This window comes from Spea bombifrons, chromosome 2, assembly GCF_027358695.1.
Source record: "Spea bombifrons isolate aSpeBom1 chromosome 2, aSpeBom1.2.pri, whole genome shotgun sequence".
Taxonomy (NCBI): domain Eukaryota; kingdom Metazoa; phylum Chordata; class Amphibia; order Anura; family Pelobatidae; genus Spea; species Spea bombifrons.
In genome coordinates this window covers 75982039-76000250 of record NC_071088.1, presented here as the reverse complement: position 1 = coordinate 76000250, position 18212 = coordinate 75982039, and the positions used below count along the sequence as shown (strand labels likewise).

Genomic DNA, 18212 nt, shown 5'->3' with positions numbered 1-18212 from the left:
TTTAACCCCAAACAACCAGGCAAACCCACTTTACTCAGGAGATGCTGCTGAACACATGTTGTGGTGTTTGGCAGAAATGTATACCAGGACCTGTAAAGTCTTACCTGAAGAACAATGTGTGTGAAAAAAAGCACACCAAAATAAATACAAAGGCTGGTGGTAGAATTAGTGAATCTGTGAAGATTTAAAATACTAGCATTTGACGTACCATGGGTTGTCTAGTTTCGATCAGGAGTCCACCGATCAGTGGTCAGACGCAGACAGCAAGGAAGAAAAAGAGGAAAGCGTATCACAAAGAAGACCGCACCATCGTCCCAGCTGCCCTCCGAGGTCTACAGCAGCAGGACTCACTCTGAGAACCTTCTCTTGCCGTCACTAATCGTCTCAGGTACCGGGCACACTGCACCTCTCCCTGGCTGCTTGCGCGATCACTGTGGCGTGCATATATGACCTTAGGTGACCTCAATTGCCTCGTTCTTGCTCCTGTCTGCTTATTTAAACGCTGCACCTTAATTTTCTCCTCTATATCCATTACATTCAAAAAAAAATCCAGAATTTAAGTGTACCAGATTTACAGAGTTTGGGTATTTATAATTTATCTGGTCCCCTAGCTACCAGTCATGTGTCTGGGATTAAAATTTGCACCCTTTAAGCCTGTCAACAAAATCGACCTTTTGGTTGATTTTCATAGATTTTTTATGAACCTAACACTTAAACGTTTTTTTTTTGCTATAAAGAATGACCAGAAAAAGAAGCCTAAATGGAATGTTAATAACTCCTCTATAAGGCCATTTCCAAATGAGTCCAACTGGGATAATGATGATATTACATCTTTATTGTTGTTGTGCTCTCTAGATTCTGAGGAACAAATTGAAAATGTTGGTCCTAATTTGAAGTGTCAATCTAAATTCAACCTCACATATTGTAGGGGTAGATATATAGATATTGTAAGAATAGCAAGTAAGGATAATCTAACTAAGTAGGAGAGATTGGCCCTTAAGGAATTGCAGTCCAATGAAAATTTGATAATAACGGGCGCTGATAAGGACGAGGATGTGATCCTGCAAATATAGGAGATTATATAGAGGAAGCTAGGTGGTTATTGTCATATAAGGTTTTTGCCAGAGGGTAGAGGGGTGGTATACTCTGTAACATTAGCCTTTGCATTGGACAGCCAAAGTATTGGCCCTACTATCCTAAATGTTCATATCAATTGTTTAGGGCTGCTGGTAAACCATTCTGTAGGTTCCACTACCAATTTATGTCCTTCTAATTTATTTTTCATTTTCTAGACATATCAGAAAAGAACACAAAGAACAGGAAGCTGGTGGTCTCCGTGAGAGTCAAAAAATAAAGATTCAAACGTCACAATATGTAATTATTGCTTATTTATTGGCAAATAATAATCCACCGCATGATATGCGGCAGCAGGGTAATACAAACTGAAAGGGAGACATGGTGAAAACTACCTACCGTGGTTAGAGCTGAACTCAATGCTTACTTGTAGGTTTATTGAAAGACTTTCCCAGTTTTCACAAAACATATGAACACACCTGGTTAAATTGTTTACAATTATATTTCGTCTTATTGGCAGTATTACTCTTTCATAGTGATATCATATTACAACTTCAATGAGTTACATCCCCATACAGTTTCATAGACATACTGTATGAGCATACACAGCTTTTAAAGTTAAAACACTGTAGGAATGCCAGTGGGTTCTCGAGAACCTGACAGGATTCCCAAAATAGTGACATTTGTGTAGTTATAGACTACTTGTGGCTTTTTTTCTGGATAGTAGAGGAAAGTGCGTATTCAACATTGATCATTGTTACTGTTAACTGACAATTTAACATTATTTACCTTTGATACTTTGAAAATGTATCAGTTAGTGAAGTGCTTGAACCTGCAATTATACCTTGCTTTATATATAGCTATTACAACATTTTATTCTTTCTTCAAAAGGTTTAAATGCATAATAGAAACTTTAAATGTGTCTTTTAATCTCTATTGCAAAAATCAGTGACTGATCACACATGTTGATTTTACCAGAACAGGCATCTTAAATTAAAGTATTTAGTACATATTTAAAACTTCACCAAGAAAAAAAAATAATTGTCCCCTTTACAAGTAAACAAAATGCTTTTCTAAGAAAAAGTACCGTATTTGCTCGATTATAAGACGAGGTTTTTTCCAGAGCAAATGCTCTGAAAAATACCCCTCGTCTTATAATCGGGGTCGTCTTCTAATCAGACCCCAAAAAAATGCTGGCGCCATGCTGCTTACCGGTCGCGAGCAGCGTGTCTTCTGTTAGAAGCAGGGCAGGAAGCTTGCAGCGTCCTCACAGAACTCTATCTCCCCCCTCCCTCCTCTGAGGGCGGGGCCAGAGAAGTTGCTACAGCCGGTCACCTGCAGAAGTCTGCGAGTGGGAGATCTGCAGTTCAGGTGAGGGGGTGGGGGAGGGTTTTTGAGTATGTGTGAAGTGTGTGTGATTAAGGGAATGAATGAGTATTTAAATGTTTGTGAATGAGTGTGAGTGTGTGTGTGATAGCATGGATGTGTAAGGGGGGTGGGGGTTGTAGCATGGCATATGGAGGCTGTAATCCCACTGCTATCATCCCCAGGTTCCAGCATGTACTGGCTGCCTTGGCTTGATAGGAGTGTGATTGCTGTTAGCAGTTTGATATATATATATATATCAAACTGCTAACAGCAATCACACTCCTATCAAGCCAAGGCAGCCAGTACATGCTGGGTTAAAAGGCATATCATGGGGCTGAGTGGCATATAGGGGGTTAAAATGCATTTCTGGACCTCCAGAAATGCATTTTAACCCCCTATATGCCACTCAGCCCCATGATATGCCTATATACCTCCAGAAATGCTTTATACCCCCCTATATGCCACTCAGCCCCATGATATGCCTTTTAACCCCCTATATGCCAGAGTGGCATACAGGGGTATAAGGCATATCATGGGGCAGAGTGGCAAATAGGGGGGTATAAAGCATTTCTGGGGGCAGAGTGGCATAACTGGGGGGGGCAGGTTGGCAAATAAAAGGAAATTTAAAAAATATATTTTTCTCAATCATAGCTTTTATTAAACATGAAAATAATTTACATTAATTAATATTTACTGGTAAAACTTTTTCCCTATAGGGTAGTCTTATATTCAGGCTTTTTGTTTTTTTCCTAAATTAATATTTTGATTTTGGGGGGTCGTCTTATAATCGGGGTCGTCTTATAATCGAGCAAATACGGTAATTTCACATCTTCATTGATGGCTGCCTTCTTTGACCTATAATGCAGTATAATAAATGTTGATACTTAAATAAATAGTTTCCTAGGCAAATAAATCTGACTACACCACAAGTAAGTAGTGTTTAATCTATTTGACATTAAGACCATTACTTTAACATCTACCAACCAGACATTTAACTATTATGCCTATAATGAGTGTTGCCACGGCTGAAGCAACTGCCAGGCCACGTCTGAGTACCAGCTGCTTCACTGAGAGGACTTCTCCTATGACACATGTAGTTTCAGTAGCCAAATCTTCTTGTTGCACCAACTGACCAGTAAGTTTGACACAAGATGCAATATCTGGCAAGATAATATCTCCGCTGTTTGGCTTCTCCTGTACATCATACACATCAAAGGGTTGCATATGTCCTGTAGCATAGCAGAAACAAAAAATAAAATTTTCAGTTATTATGATTTTAAGGACTGAATGGGCAGACTTTTTTCTCTCTTGGATACATTTTTATTCACTGTATCTTCAACTCATATAATTCACCTTTAAAAAAAATAGTAAAAGAACAAGAAACAGGGTCCCCATGAACCCTTTTAATCAGGGGGTGGCAATTGTCCACCTCTTCACTCCCCCATCCTCCCGGGAATGGAATGAGGGGTGAGGCGGAGGTAGAGCTTGGGGCCTGTGACTCCAATAGGGTATTTTCCTAATAATATTAGAACCTCCCTCCTATCCCCTTGAGGAGTTTATTGTGGGTATTTATGGTAATATAGACTAATAATTAAAGTGATGATCGGGCGCTAAAGTATATATATATATATATCAATTGATGGAAGCAAAATCTATAGTGAAAAAATAATATGATATAATCTGTGCTGCAGACACTTGAGGTACAGCCCCAAATACCATAAACAGTAGTGAAGAATAAAGTGTTGCGCAGAGAAGTAAATTTAAACTTATGGAGTGACAATCAAATAATTTCACCAAAAACAACACAAAGTGTATCCCACAAAAAATAAATTGAAATAATACTTATATTTCTCTCAATAGGTAAACTGGACATCCATCCACGAGAGCATATTAACATGTGGAAAGTGAAAAACAAACAGAAATCATAGTGCTTTCCTCAGTATACTGAGGAAGCCTGATTGGGCGAAACGCATCTGCGTTTCGACGTCACTACGTTGTATCCGGAAGCCGGTTCGGATGGAGAAATCAGAGAGACTCTGACACTCGAGGGATAGATTACCGTGTGGACGGATAATCGTTTGAGACACAGAATCAGGGGGAAGACCTTCCGGAAAAACACGATCGATAATACAGAGCCAGAATCTCTTGCCGTGTGTTTGAAAAAGTCTAAGCAAACTGTTTTGCTCTACCTTATGTGAGTGTGATACTACCTAGGGGGAAACACTTGATATATATTTGAATACGGAAAGCACTATGATTTCTGTTTGTTTTTCACTTTCCACATGTTAATATGCTCTCGTGATACAACGGAAGTATAATTTCAATTTATTTTTTGTAGGATACACTTTGTGTTGTTTTTGGTGAAATTAATTTATGGTAATATACCCACTAAGGATTCTTTAATTACAATACCTCACACCATAAGGGATAGGGGAAGGAGGGGCAATCATTTGCCTCCCTTGGATAAAAGGAGTCCTGGATGTTTTTAAATATATATTTTTTCAATATTATTATTAAATGTTGCAAGCTTTAGGTGAGTACATACAAGTGCACATTGAAATTGCATGTCACCAAATTTAAAGTTGCATGCCCTTGCAAAAAAAGATAGTCAAGTTTATTAAGTTAACCCTTAACCTGACTGACAACTCAAGTTCTTAGTGAATACACCACTGATAGATTATTCTTTATTGACCAGAATGCTAGGTGATAAAAATCACATAGTAATAAAGTATGTAAAACGATCTAATCTAAAACAAAATCTAATACTTTGCACTAGCGCAGCCTTAGGCATCCTTGCCATGGCCCCAGACTTAAGTGGATCTTGCAGTGCTGCTGCTTACTACTTTCCCACTACATTCCAGTTCTGAATGAAGCTGAGCACTGGGATATTCCAGAGACCTGCAGAGACCATCAGTGTGATGAAGAGTTCAAGTCCACTCTAAACCATGAAAGTGTCATTTAAATAAATAGCAGCACTGTATCCATAAAGGGTCAACCAAGTTGACCAAGTTTGTGAGCTGTGGTTGGAACAAGAACATATTTCAACCATCCTAATAACATTTGTAAATCACCTACCATTTTCAGGAATAGCAGAACCAGGACTCCCTGTCTGTGTACTTTTGGGACCAGGATGCTTTTTCTTTAGCTTCACTCCTGCTCGAACCATAGCCTGGTACACAAAAGAAAGACATATAATAAGTCAATATAACAAAAACTAATGGTTTCTTCTTTCTGTTCTGTTGATGTCCCATCCTAGTTAAATGTTACTCTCAACATGGAAATTAAATACACTGTTTACAGATGCCTGTTATACTTTTACTGCTTTTGCTGTGCAATTTAAAATAAAAGTTTATATTTTAGGATGAAATTGTTATTAAAAGTAATAATATTTTACATTTAATGATATTGCTCTAAATTCACAAGAACTTTAAAATACAGACTGTTCATCTATTTTCACATTTCTGTTGTTCCCGGAACACAGGCAGAATAAAATATCCATATTGCAATATAGACTTGTCTACGACTGGTATGCACACAAAAAGACAAAGTATCATACTTTATGATCCTATGGCCCTCATTTGCATATGCTAGTTGCATGAACCTCATTATTCCACCTTTATACCAATGTTTCAATCTGCTTTAGTTTAATTGGTGCAGAATTGGAACTGCTGTGCCTCATTCAAGTGGTCAACAGCATCTAGTCAACTTGTTTTTTTACAGTGGAAGGCTTTTATCACTTTTGATCCATCATAAGCATACAGAATTGTTGTCCTCAAAAAAGGTGAGTACTCAACAACTGGAGTGCCAAAGGTTCTTTTTAATATCATCATTGGTACTGCAGCTGATGTGGAATGCTGTGGAATCTCATGATTCTCTGCCACTCATTTGGTTGGCTGAGCATCAGGAGATAGGTAATAACTAGACTTGGGCACCATGGGGCTCTTCGTCTTCGTGCTCGTCTTCGGCAAAAAAAAATCTTCGTATTCCATGAATATTCCCCCGTTCCTGTCCTCTCTTCGGGCGAATATTCGTGGACATTCTTCGTGTTCGTTTTTTCCAGTTAAGGGGTTAATACGGGGTTAACGCGTATCGCAGCAGCTCTGGCGCCAGGAGTTTAAATGTCCGTATGAGCAACTCTATTGGTCGCCAGCAGGGGGCCTCCTGCTGAGCACACTACCATATATAGCCAATATATTCTCGGGCAGAATATTATGCTACTCAATGTAAAACTAACAGAGGGCAGCATTCTGTCCGAAGATATATTAGCCATATGTGGTAGTGTGTTCATTTTCATTTATTAATTATTTAAATAAAATATATTCCCATGATCTGCTGGTCTCCCCCTGGAACAGTTAAATGTCCGCACTCAAGGACATTAATTCTGTTGAACTTGCAAACTCTTTTTTCTATTTATTTTGGGTTTTTTTTGTATTAAACTGTTAGACGAAAAAAGATCATGGGAATATATTTTATTTGCATAAATGCAAATGAGCACACTGTCACATATGGCTAATATATGTTCGAACAGAATGCTGCCCTCTATTGTTTATACATTGAGTACCATTGTTCCATAAGCTTGAAATCCAAAATTATTACGCTACTTAATGTATCTAACCAACAGAGGGCAGCATTCTGTCCGAACATATATTAGCCATATATGTTAGTGTGCTCATTTGCATTTATTCAAATAAAATATATTCGCATGAGCCTTTTGTGTAATGGTTTAATACAAACACCCCCCCCCAAAAAAAACAAATAGAAAAAAAGAGTTTGCATGTTAGACAGAATTAATGTCCACGAGTGCGGACATTTAACTGTTGCAGCGGGGAGACCAGCGGATCATGGGAATATATTTTATTTAAATAATTAATAAATGAAAATGAGCACGCTACCACATATGGCTTATATATCTTGGGACACAATGCTGCCCTCTGTTGGTTTTACATTGAGTAGCAATAGAGTACCAATAGAGGGCAGCATTGTGTCCGAAGATATATTAGCCATATGTGATAGTGTGCTCATTTTCATTTATTAATTATTTAAATAAAATATATTCCCATGATCCGCTGGTCTCCCCGCTGCAACAGTTAAATGTCCGCACTCGTGGGACATTAATTCTGTCGAACTTGCAAACTCTTTTTTTCTATTTATTTTGGGGGTTTTTTTTGTATTAAACCATTACACGAAAGGATCATGGGAATATATTTTATTTGAATAAATGCAAATGAGCACACTAGCAGCATTGTGTCCGTGCCTGCAACTTAGTTGGTCGCTGGCACGGACATTTAACTGACACAGCGGGGAGACCAGCGGTGTCCCCGCTGTGTCAGTTAAATGTCCGTACCAGCGACTTTGTTGGTCGCTGGCACGGACTTTTAACTGTTGCAGCACGGTCCCAGGTTGTTTTTTTTCTGCATACCAACTAGTGGTAAGGGGCTGTGCGAGTGAGCCTATTGATCGCTTGCACAGCCCTTTAATCTACGGATTTCTGCTCCTGTTATCCAACGCAGCATCGCAGGGGTTAACGGGAGCGGAAATCAGGAGTTAAAACGGCTGTGCGAGTGAGCCTATCGGTCATCTGCAGGGTCTTCCTCTGGCATCAACCAATTGGTTGATGCCAGAGGAAGACCCTGCAGGTGACCGATAGGCTCACTCGAACTGCCCTGTAACCCCTGTTACCGCTCCTGTCGTGTTGCCGGCAGGGAGGCCGAGACGCAGCCCGCACGGTCGGCTCCCTGCTCGTGCCGTCGCAGTGAGTCCGAGGGATCTTGACGGGGCGCATGTGCGAACGGCTAAACTAATGAATATTCATGTCACTCTTAAAGTGACATTTATCATTTTTCCTCCTCTCCCTAATTAGGAGGGTAGGAGGATCTGTATTGTTGGAGGGATATTTAAACCCTCATTTGACACTACACCCTTGCCTGTGTTAGTGCCTTTTTGCCTACACTAGCGTTTGAATCCTGATTTATCTTTCTGGTATTGACTCCTGCTTGAACCTGACCTCCGTTGTTTTGCTGCCTGCCCTGACCTTTGCTTGTGACCCCGACTACTCTATTGCCTGACCCCTCGGATACCGTTATTATTTTTTATTTTCTGTTCCCGAGTTTCACCCTTTCATTGCTCTCGGTGGTGAACGGCCCGTATCTCCAGTGCCCTGGTGGCAGTGAGTCCTCTCTACCAGGAGGCGCCGATTCTGCAGCGCGGATCCAGAACCCGTACCCCGGACGTGACAACCCCTGACGGCGAACCTGCACACAAAGAATCACGAAGATTCTTTGTGTGTGTGTCTTCGTCTTCGTCTACGTTTTACCGTCACTGTATTCTCTTCTACGTTTCTTCGGAACGAACAAAAAAACGGACTCTTCGTGTTCGTTTTCATGTTCGCCCGAAGACGAATGCACAAGTCTAGTAATAACAGCATGAGTGCCAAATGTTAGCCACAGCTGCTGCAAAACTACCAAATGTCCTGTTTTGGTTCATTTTTTTACTACCTTCTAACTATCATATTTCCAGTGTCCATAACCTACCTTTTTGACCTCCCTTATTTTCCACCTTTGTGTTCTCAACCCCCTCATCATGCCACTGTTTTAAAGAAGCTTTTAAGATGTGTGCTTGGTAATCTGTTTTTCAGCCACAACAATACGTGTATACTGACAGCCATCACCAAAATTGCCAATCACTTTCTTCATATCTTAACCAAAACGTCACTTCACTTGGCTTATCCTCTTTGACACCTCTGCAGCCTTTGACACTGTAGCAATCTTCCGCTCCTGCAAACGCTTTATTGATATGGCTCTCTCCTGGTTCAAGTTCTACCTTTCCTTTCCTGACCCCTCATTTTTCAGTCACCTCACTAACTAAAGGATAGGTTGTAGTATCTCAGTATCCCCTTTACAAGAGGTGTGGAGCCTCTCCAGCAACAACCTGCTGTGGGTTTCTCCTGTATTTCTATACCCACCAACTACCAAAAAAGGAGAAGAAAATGGCAAAACTGTACAGAAAATAATGTATCATGTGGAGGTGGTGTTGAAAGCAGAAACCACAGTCTACCTAATGGAGCACATTAGATTATTTAATAAAACAAGTGACTAGACTGTAAGTGAACATGGCATTCACATTTACCTCTTCACATGCTTTGTCCCAGTTCAGGAGTACAATAAATGTCCCAAAAGACACAGCTTGCATAAAAGTACAGGTAATCAGTCCGGTCCAAAGGCCTTTAAAAGAGAATGCAGTGGTTAAAAGGATAATACCGCAATGAAGTCTCACACAATAAATATGAATTAGCACATTTTCACAAAGATTTGGCAAGTTGCAGACTGTTCTCAACTCGCTTTACACTTGTACAAATTAATACTTAACTCATATTCACCCAACTGTAGGAGATTAGAGATCAATGTGCTAAAAAAACACAAGCAACTTGGAAATTCCTTAAGACACAGATTTTCAAGTTTCACCTCACATTCTCAGGGGCATATGAAGGGAATTACCAGCTCCCCAAAGGGAAATATTAATGTAATAAAATAAAAATAAAAATGTAAAATAAAATAAATAAAATGATGCTCCATATATGATAGCAATATAATTAAAATATGACTGAGTATATTTGTTCCCATCATTTCTTGCTATTTAGATACTGAGCAACAAAGGATGAAGGATTATCGTGTATGTTATAGCATACATTCTCACCTATTACACCAAGCTTTGCAGCAAACATCAAGGATACTCCTATAGGCAAACCAACAATGTAATACCCAACAACATTAAGAATGGCACCAAACTTTTGTTTTCCTGTTCCGCGTAACATTCCACCACAGGTGATCTAGAATTAATAATAAAAATAGGTTATTAGGCATATTTAACATAATATCTGTAATTAGGTTATATAATCAATACTTACAGAAATTGCATCAAAAAAATGAAGTGGAGCAAACATAAGCAGGAGACGTGAAACCAGGTGAACAATCTCTCTGTGGATATAAAAGATATTATTTATATCACATGTCCAGGAATGGTTGCAGCAGGGGCGTAACTAGAAGCCTCAGGGCCCCGGTGCGAGAATTGCCCCCCCCACCCAATCTACCCCCTTCTCAGGCTATCTACCCCCTTCTCAGGCTATCTACCCCCTCTCCCTCCCTTCTCACTATCTACCCTCTCCCTACCCCTCGTTCTCACTATCTACCCTCTCCCTACCCCTCTTCTCATTATCTACCCTCTCCCTACCCCCTTCTCACTATGTACCCTCTCCCTACCCCCTTCTCACTATCTACCCTCTCCCTACCACCTTCTCACTATCTACCCTCTCCCTACCCCCTTCTCACTATCTACCCTCTCCCTACCCCCTTCTCACTATCTACCCTCTCCCTACCCCCCTTCTCACTATCTACCCTCTCCCTACCCCCTTCTCACTATCTACCCTCTCCCTACCCCCTTTGTAGGTCACTTACCGTGCAGTCCTGTGGTGGGGGCGCGAGGCCTCTGTCTCACTGTTCTGCCGCGGTGCGCACGGCTTCACCGGCACCCGAGACAGACGCCTCACGCTCCCACCACTGCAGTTGGGGCAGCGCTGATGCAGGCGACAGAGGAGACAGAAAGGAGCTGAGCGGTTGCTGAAAACGACCACTCGCACCCCTTGGGCCCCCCTGACTGGCAGAACTCCAGGGCCCGGTCGCAGCCCCACCTTCCAATAATATTATTTTTTATGCATGTCTTGGCTTTTTAGATTTTTTGAAAAGTTTACATTACTTGCTATTTCCTACGACTTGAAAGAGCATTGCTTAAATATGGGAATGATATGATATATGGCAGGGTTCACAGTAAGTTAAAATGTATTTAATTGCAATAGTAACACAGTACAGAATAGCAAAAGGTTTACAGTGTGCATAAAGCTATCCCAAATAATTAATAAATTAATTTCATAAAAGGGCAGATTAAGTAGGCCAAGGTGGGACAAATATGTACCAATCAGAACTATCCTCTTTTTGGACCTTGGTCTTTTTAGCCAATCTGACCATAAATGAGCATGACATTGGTAAAAAAAACAATTTGATTGTCTAGGATCAAGACACATTATATATATATATATATATATATATATATATATATATATATAAATATATACAAATGTACATATACATATATGCGTGTGTATCCCTAGTAAAAGTGTAAGGTATGTAAACTAATAAGGATATCACTTAAATCTAACTGTTGCAAAGCTACAACATTCTGTCATCCTTGATAAACATTTACCAACCTGTCTGGTGTAAAAATTAATGGAATATAATCTTTCAATCCAGCAACTGTAACACCGGTCAGTAATGCCAAAGAGACTAATGGACAAGAAAAAAATAATTACTTACATTCATTATCAAGAAGACACACAATCAATAACATCGGCTGCACAGCTAATGATGTACAATGACAAAAGAATTGTATATTAACACCAATATAAAAATAAAGAGGTGGAGTTATGAGACATGCATTAAATAGACACTTCAGTCATCATATCAGAGCAGCATGGCCCCTTTACATTTCTGTGCTGTTTTGCAAATGCATATTGATTTGCCCCCTTCCACACACCCCAGCTCTCTACACGGTATATCTTTCTGCATGTCATATGCTCATCTTCAGTCTATTCAGATCCTTACATGTGTGAAAAATCTTCCTTTTTAAATGGAAGCACTTTCTTTTCACTGATTAATTGCTTCAAGCAGACATTCAGTGTCATGGAGCTGTTGCTGCCAGACTGTAACTTCTAGGCCAATTAAGTGCTATATATTTTCTATTGTTTTTCTAATATATATTTGCATTCATTTATAAAGTAATTTAGAATGCATAATACAGATCATTTAATTTTATTATTTCTTCTTGTTGATCTTGTTGTTTAATCCCACAGAACCATCGAAATTCAAGAAGCTGTTTCATAAATGTTTTTGCTTTTCTGTCACATGACAATGAAGTGGCCCTAGCAAAAAAATGCAGGTTACAATTTAAGTGATTAATTATTTTTAGGAATGATCTGGAAACTCAACACTAATAGGAATACTGCAGATCTTAAACCTTCCTTTTGCCTTGTCTTGGACCAAATTTACATTACACATATTTGTTTTCTTACTTGTGCAGAAAAAAGAAACTTTCGTAGAGAGTTTGGCTTGGTGGACATCTCCAGCACCTAGAGCATTTCCTATTTTGACACTGGCAGCCACTGAAAACCCAAATGGTATCTGTAGAAGACATATGCAAGTTTTACAATATGAACCTACAGAACTTTAAGTCAAGCACCATGTATTACTGACCCTTTCAGCCCATCTCTTTTGAAATTATACAAGTTTCATGAAATTGTAATAACATTTTAATAAAGACACACAGTAAGTTTCATCCATTCATTTGCCTTCTATAGCCAAGTCAACACTCTCTTTTACACAGTTTCTGGGATAGTCGCCAGTTAATTGCATGATGTTACTTTTTAGGGATCACACAGGCTTAAACAAGGTATGATAAGAATTTACGGCAGCATTCCTAGAAAATGTTGAGGATTCCATTAAATTATATCACATATCACCTTTAAAAATATCTTTAAAAATCTTACCTACCACACCAATTTATAATTTAGAGATCCAAAGATAAGGGGGAAAAATCTAATGGGTTATGTGGATGTCAAGCTACTGGGAGATTGTTCCACATATTCACCACCACCACGTAAAGTAATTACATTAAATAAAAATGTCTTACATACATTTCTTACAGGGGTTCTGTGGCCCTCAATCTACTTCTGCTGGGAAGCTGTTCTACATATCCACCACCTCTCAATAAAGTAAATGTTCCTTGCATTAACCCCTTCGCGACCTTTGCCGGTTCAGGACCGTCATGACAAGGTGGTCACTAAATGACCTTTGACGGTCCTGAACCGTCAAAAAGTTAAATAAGCTTAGAAAGTGATCAAGGATCACTTTCTTCGCTTAAACGGCCTTGCTGCAATGCCTCGACGTCGAGGCATTCAGCAAGGCCGAGATCGGCATCGGGGGCCATGTCTGGCCCCTCCCCGGGGCGTCAACAGCCGCCATACATTGTATGGCGGCGGACGCCCGTTTTGAAAGCGTTTAGGAGGCGATCAACGATCGCCTCCTAAACTTAAATGGTGTCGCTGGAATGCCTCGATCAGGAGGCATCCAGCGACACCAAACACTTACCTTTAGGTGGGCTGTGACCGCTCCGGAGAGCGGTCACAGCCGCCGCTGCCGGTGATCTTCGCCATCAAGTAAGATGGCGGCGGCCGGGAAATAAAACAAGAGAGACGAAAAAGTTCGCTAGAGGGTCTCCAGACCCTCTAGAGAACTGGCTCCACTTGCTGGTTGAATACAGGTACTGCATTCAACCATGCAAGTCAATGGAGCCCAGCTTTCTAATCACTATGTGATTAGTAAAATATTAAAAAAAAAAAATAAAAATGGAAAAAAAAAAAAAAAATGTGCTAACATTTAAAAATAATTATGCAGTGATGTCACTAGATGAACCATCCAGTACCAGCAAAATGTGTAAAAAAAAATATAAAAAAAGTATTAAAAAAATAAAAAAAAATAAAAAAATAAAGTTTATTATTTTGAGCAAGTGCTAAAATTTCTCAAAAATCTCAAAGAGTTAAAATAAAAGCACTTCAAATACCCAAGGGGTGTCTAATATATAAAAAAAATGGCTGATGGGGTAAATTGGAGTGGCCTAGCTCACAGATAGGGCATAGGTACAGACTGACCAAAATGGAGAAAAAAAGCGCACTTCCCAAATGTGGCATTTTAAATCTGAAACAACCCGACAAACCCATGCATGTTGGGTATCACTGCACTCAGGAGATGTTCCTGAACACATATTGGGGGGTTGTTTGACAGTGACATATACCAGAACCTGTATATCTATAACTAAAGTACAATTTGTGTGAAAAAAATTACTATTACAAAGTTTGACAAAGTGTAGTTCTATAATTGGTGCATGGAAAGGGTTAAAATAACAGCATTCGGAATACCCTGGGGTGTCTAGTTTTCCATAATATATGGTTTGAATGGGTTAAATTTAGTTAACCGGCTTCAAAGATATTCCAAAGAGGAGATGGAGGCAGAATGACCAAATGACCACCTGAATTACGCATGCCCCAAAAGTAGCCTTTTACCAGCCAAACAATCTGACAAACCCATGCATGTGGGGTATCGCTGTACTCAGGAGATGTTCCTGAACACACATTGGGGTGTTGTTAGACAGTGACATATACCAGAACCTGTATATCTATAACTAAAGTACAATTTGTGTGGAAAAAAAAATAAAAAAAATTACTATTACAAAGTTTGACAAAGTGTAGTTGTATAATTGGTGCATGGAAAGGGTTAAAATTACAGCATTTGGAATACCCTGGGGTGTCTAGTTTTCAAAAATATATGGTTTGAATGGGTTAAATTGAGTTAACCAGCTTCAAAGATGTTCCAAAGAGGAGATGGAGGCAGACTGACCAGATTTGTTAAAAAAGATTTGGAAATCATAAAACGCTGCTTGTACTTATTGCCCTATAACGTACAAAAAACAGCAAAAAAACATAAAAACATTGGGTATCTCTAAACTCAGGACAAGTAGTAGAATCTATTTAGCTAGTTTTTTTACTTGCTTTTTTAGGTGAGTAAAATATTTTTCAAATAAAAGTCATAAAATGTCTTTTTTTTCAATTTTTCACCATGTTTTTTTTATTTTTTTTATAGTAAATAAGATGATACGATCAAAATAATGGTATCTGAAGAAAGCCCATCTTGTCCTGAAAAAAACAATATATAACTTATGTGGGTACACTAAATGGGTGAGGAGAAAATTACACCTGAACACAACCATCACAAAAGTGTCAAAACAGCCTCGGTCCCACAGGGTAGAAAACGAAAAATGAGCCCGGTCCTTAAGGGGTTAAAGAAAACTTTCTTACATAAAATAAAAGTACAAATCCCAGGGGTTCTGTAGACCTCAAGCTACTTCTGCTGAGAGGCTGTTCCACATTTCCACCACCCTCTCAGTAAAGTAAGTGTTTCTTACAGTAAATAAAAGTAAAAATATCAGGGGTTCTGTGGCCCTCAATCTACTTCTGCTGGAAGGCTGTTCCACATATCCCCCACACCCTCAGTAAAGTAAATCTTCCCTATGTTCAGTAAAACTTTCTTACATAAAATAAAAGTAAAAATCCCAGAGATTCTGTAGACCTCAAGCTACCTTTGCTGCAAGGTTTTTCCACCACCTTCTCAGTAAAGTAAATCTTCCTTACATTAAGTAAAGCTTTCTTACATTAAATAAAAGTACAAATGTACAAATGTAGTAAAAGTACATTAGTACAAACTAATACATTTTAAGTAATTTTTATAACATTTTGCAAATGACCATTTCAGTGCATTAATTTAGCTATCCAAACATGCAAGAATTGTATTATAATTTAGAGCAGCTTCTATTGCCGGCGCTGTGTACACTACATGCCCCTGTCTTTTGTTTCCCTGCAGCAGCATACTCTGTCACATACTCACTCCCTTCCCCTCCTGTCTATTTTGTCCCTTTTCATCCCACCTCTCCACATTGACCTTGGATTGCTGTGTCGACTTTGTTTGTGTATTAACCCTCGGTACCATGCTTGGATTGTTTAACCATTGCTGATCCGGCCTGCCTTCTGACTATGCTGCATTTCAGACTGATTAACCATTGCTGACCCGGCCTGCCTCTTGACTACACTACATTTCGGACTGATTAACTATTGCTGACCCAGCCTGCCTCTTGACTACACTACATTTCGGACTGATTAACTATTGCTGACCCAGCCTGCCTCTTGACTACACTACATTTCAGACTGATTAACTATTGCTGACCCGGCCTGTCTCCTGTCTATGCTATATTTCGGACTGATTAACCGTTGCTGAAAACGCTTGGTTTTAACACCTTTGCAATCTGCATGTGTCAGTCCTGTTTTCCACCATTCAGTAGCACCTGCGCCAGTCCCGTCTCTGTGCTCCTATCAGCTACTCCTAAACTAAGGTAGGCTCTTCCTACATACCTCACAACACCTCAGAATGTTTGCTGTGCATCACAGAACTATACTACACAAAATTAAATGTATTTACTGCAACTCCCATGATGTTGAATAAGCAGTTGCTTATGGGAATAGTATCTTACAGTAGATTGGGCTTTGGAGGGCTACACTAAACAAAACTAACTTTTGTTACCTTCATCTAAAATAGTTTTCAGCCACCCCTATTGCTGGCTGAACTTCTTGGGGATTGTAGTTATAGACTGGGGTTGAGGTAGCCAACATAACACACTAACTTTTTCGTTGTTGAATACAGCTCCCATGATATTCAGTCAGTCATTACTGGTTGAACACCATATGAATTGTAGATTGGGGTAGTTGTGGCTAAGCTTTACCACCACAGTTATTGTAAACTAGCTGGTATAGCTGGTTGGTTAGCTACTACTACCATGGTCATAGACCCTCTCCTGAACCAACAAAGGTGGACAATGAGGAGAAGTTAAGGAGGTATTGAGGTGGGACAGGGGAAGGGTTGGAAGGATATTCTACCCCTCCTCTTGCAGATCTTGCAGATGCCCATGCCTGCATGTGCTGTATTAATGGAAAATTATGATGCATAGGGCATCAAAATTCCTTATGCAAGCTACAGATTATCACAAAAATTGTAAAATGCCTAGTTATTTGTAACTCTGACATAACGTACAGCGTGTCTGACATCAGTACAGGCTGGAACTGCCCCTTAGTGTTCTAAGTCTTGCTAAGAAAGGTGACATATAACTGCAGTGAACACCAGATGTATTGCCTGTAACTCGCAGCAGGAAAACAAGAACTACGAATACCAATGCAAAATTTTATGTTTTCCTGCTCTTCTGCTTTATGTATCAAAAACCTACTTAGCACACGTGGCTAGACTTTACTGACAATATATTCCATGTACATGAGAAAAAATGGTGGGAGTTCCCCTTTAATAAACTATGGAAAATTACTGCAGGATTATGAATAATGTGAAGAATGAAACTCCACTGGTAATCTACTCAAATTCTCCTCAAAAAACCCAAAACAAACCTGTCAAAATATTGTTAAACGTGTATGTATTGTTATACATAGTAAATGGCAGGCTTGTTGCAGTGTCATGTTTTTTTTTTTTCCACCAGAACGACATGTTGAAGTCTGAAATGCTGTCCAATTTGTAAGCAATTCACACAATTAGATTCATCAGGGTGCAAATGAGCGGCACACGGGGCTGCCGATTGTCAGGGCCGGACTGGCCCACCGGATACCTAATCTTATTGAAAGCCGCCTCCTCCGGTGCCTAATGAAGATAAGGAGGCCAGCGTGCACGTACCGCGCCGCCCAATGGCCGTGCCTCAGCACTTCGTCCCACGTCTTAAAAGGGGTGGGACGAAGATTCTTAACAGATTCTCGCACCGGGGCCCTGAGGCTTCTAGTTACGCCCCTGCTTAGAGGAGAATAGCTTGGTACATGCTCCCTAATTTCTGCATACATTCTCAGCATCTTGTTCTTTAAATAAAATAATCTACAACTAATGAAGACCATCTAAGCTTTATAACTTAATGGCTCAAATATGTTGATTTCAATAGGCTGCCCAGAAGGTTGCTTTAAACTGCTAAAATGGTATATTTAAACTGAAAGTTTGTCATGAGGAAATTCACGGTCATGTTTACTAATCATGTATCTGAGATCAAAAGTTAATGCTTATTACATGACTGGGAGA

At 39.6% G+C, this 18212-nt stretch overlaps 1 protein-coding gene and 1 long non-coding RNA gene across 2 annotated transcripts in view; one reads left to right on the top strand and one right to left on the bottom strand.

Annotated features, from left to right (window-relative positions):
* Positions 1-1367, top strand: part of LOC128472886 (uncharacterized) — a 300440-nt gene extending 299073 nt beyond the window's left edge. Inside the window, exons 2-3 of the long non-coding RNA XR_008346221.1 lie at positions 223-388; positions 1293-1367. This is a non-coding gene — a long non-coding RNA (uncharacterized LOC128472886). The remainder of the gene's footprint in view (positions 1-222; positions 389-1292) is intronic.
* A 1898-nt stretch (positions 1368-3265) lies between these two features.
* LOC128472882 (multidrug and toxin extrusion protein 2-like) overlaps positions 3266-18212 on the bottom strand; it is a 29278-nt gene continuing 14331 nt past the window's right edge. The window contains exons 11-17 of the mRNA XM_053454855.1: positions 12560-12668; positions 11699-11774; positions 10346-10415; positions 10135-10267; positions 9568-9662; positions 5518-5611; positions 3266-3671 (exon numbers count right to left, since the gene is read on the bottom strand). Coding sequence (XP_053310830.1) covers positions 3412-3671; positions 5518-5611; positions 9568-9662; positions 10135-10267; positions 10346-10415; positions 11699-11774; positions 12560-12668 — 837 coding nt within the window. The 3' untranslated portion in view covers positions 3266-3411. The remainder of the gene's footprint in view (positions 3672-5517; positions 5612-9567; positions 9663-10134; positions 10268-10345; positions 10416-11698; positions 11775-12559; positions 12669-18212) is intronic.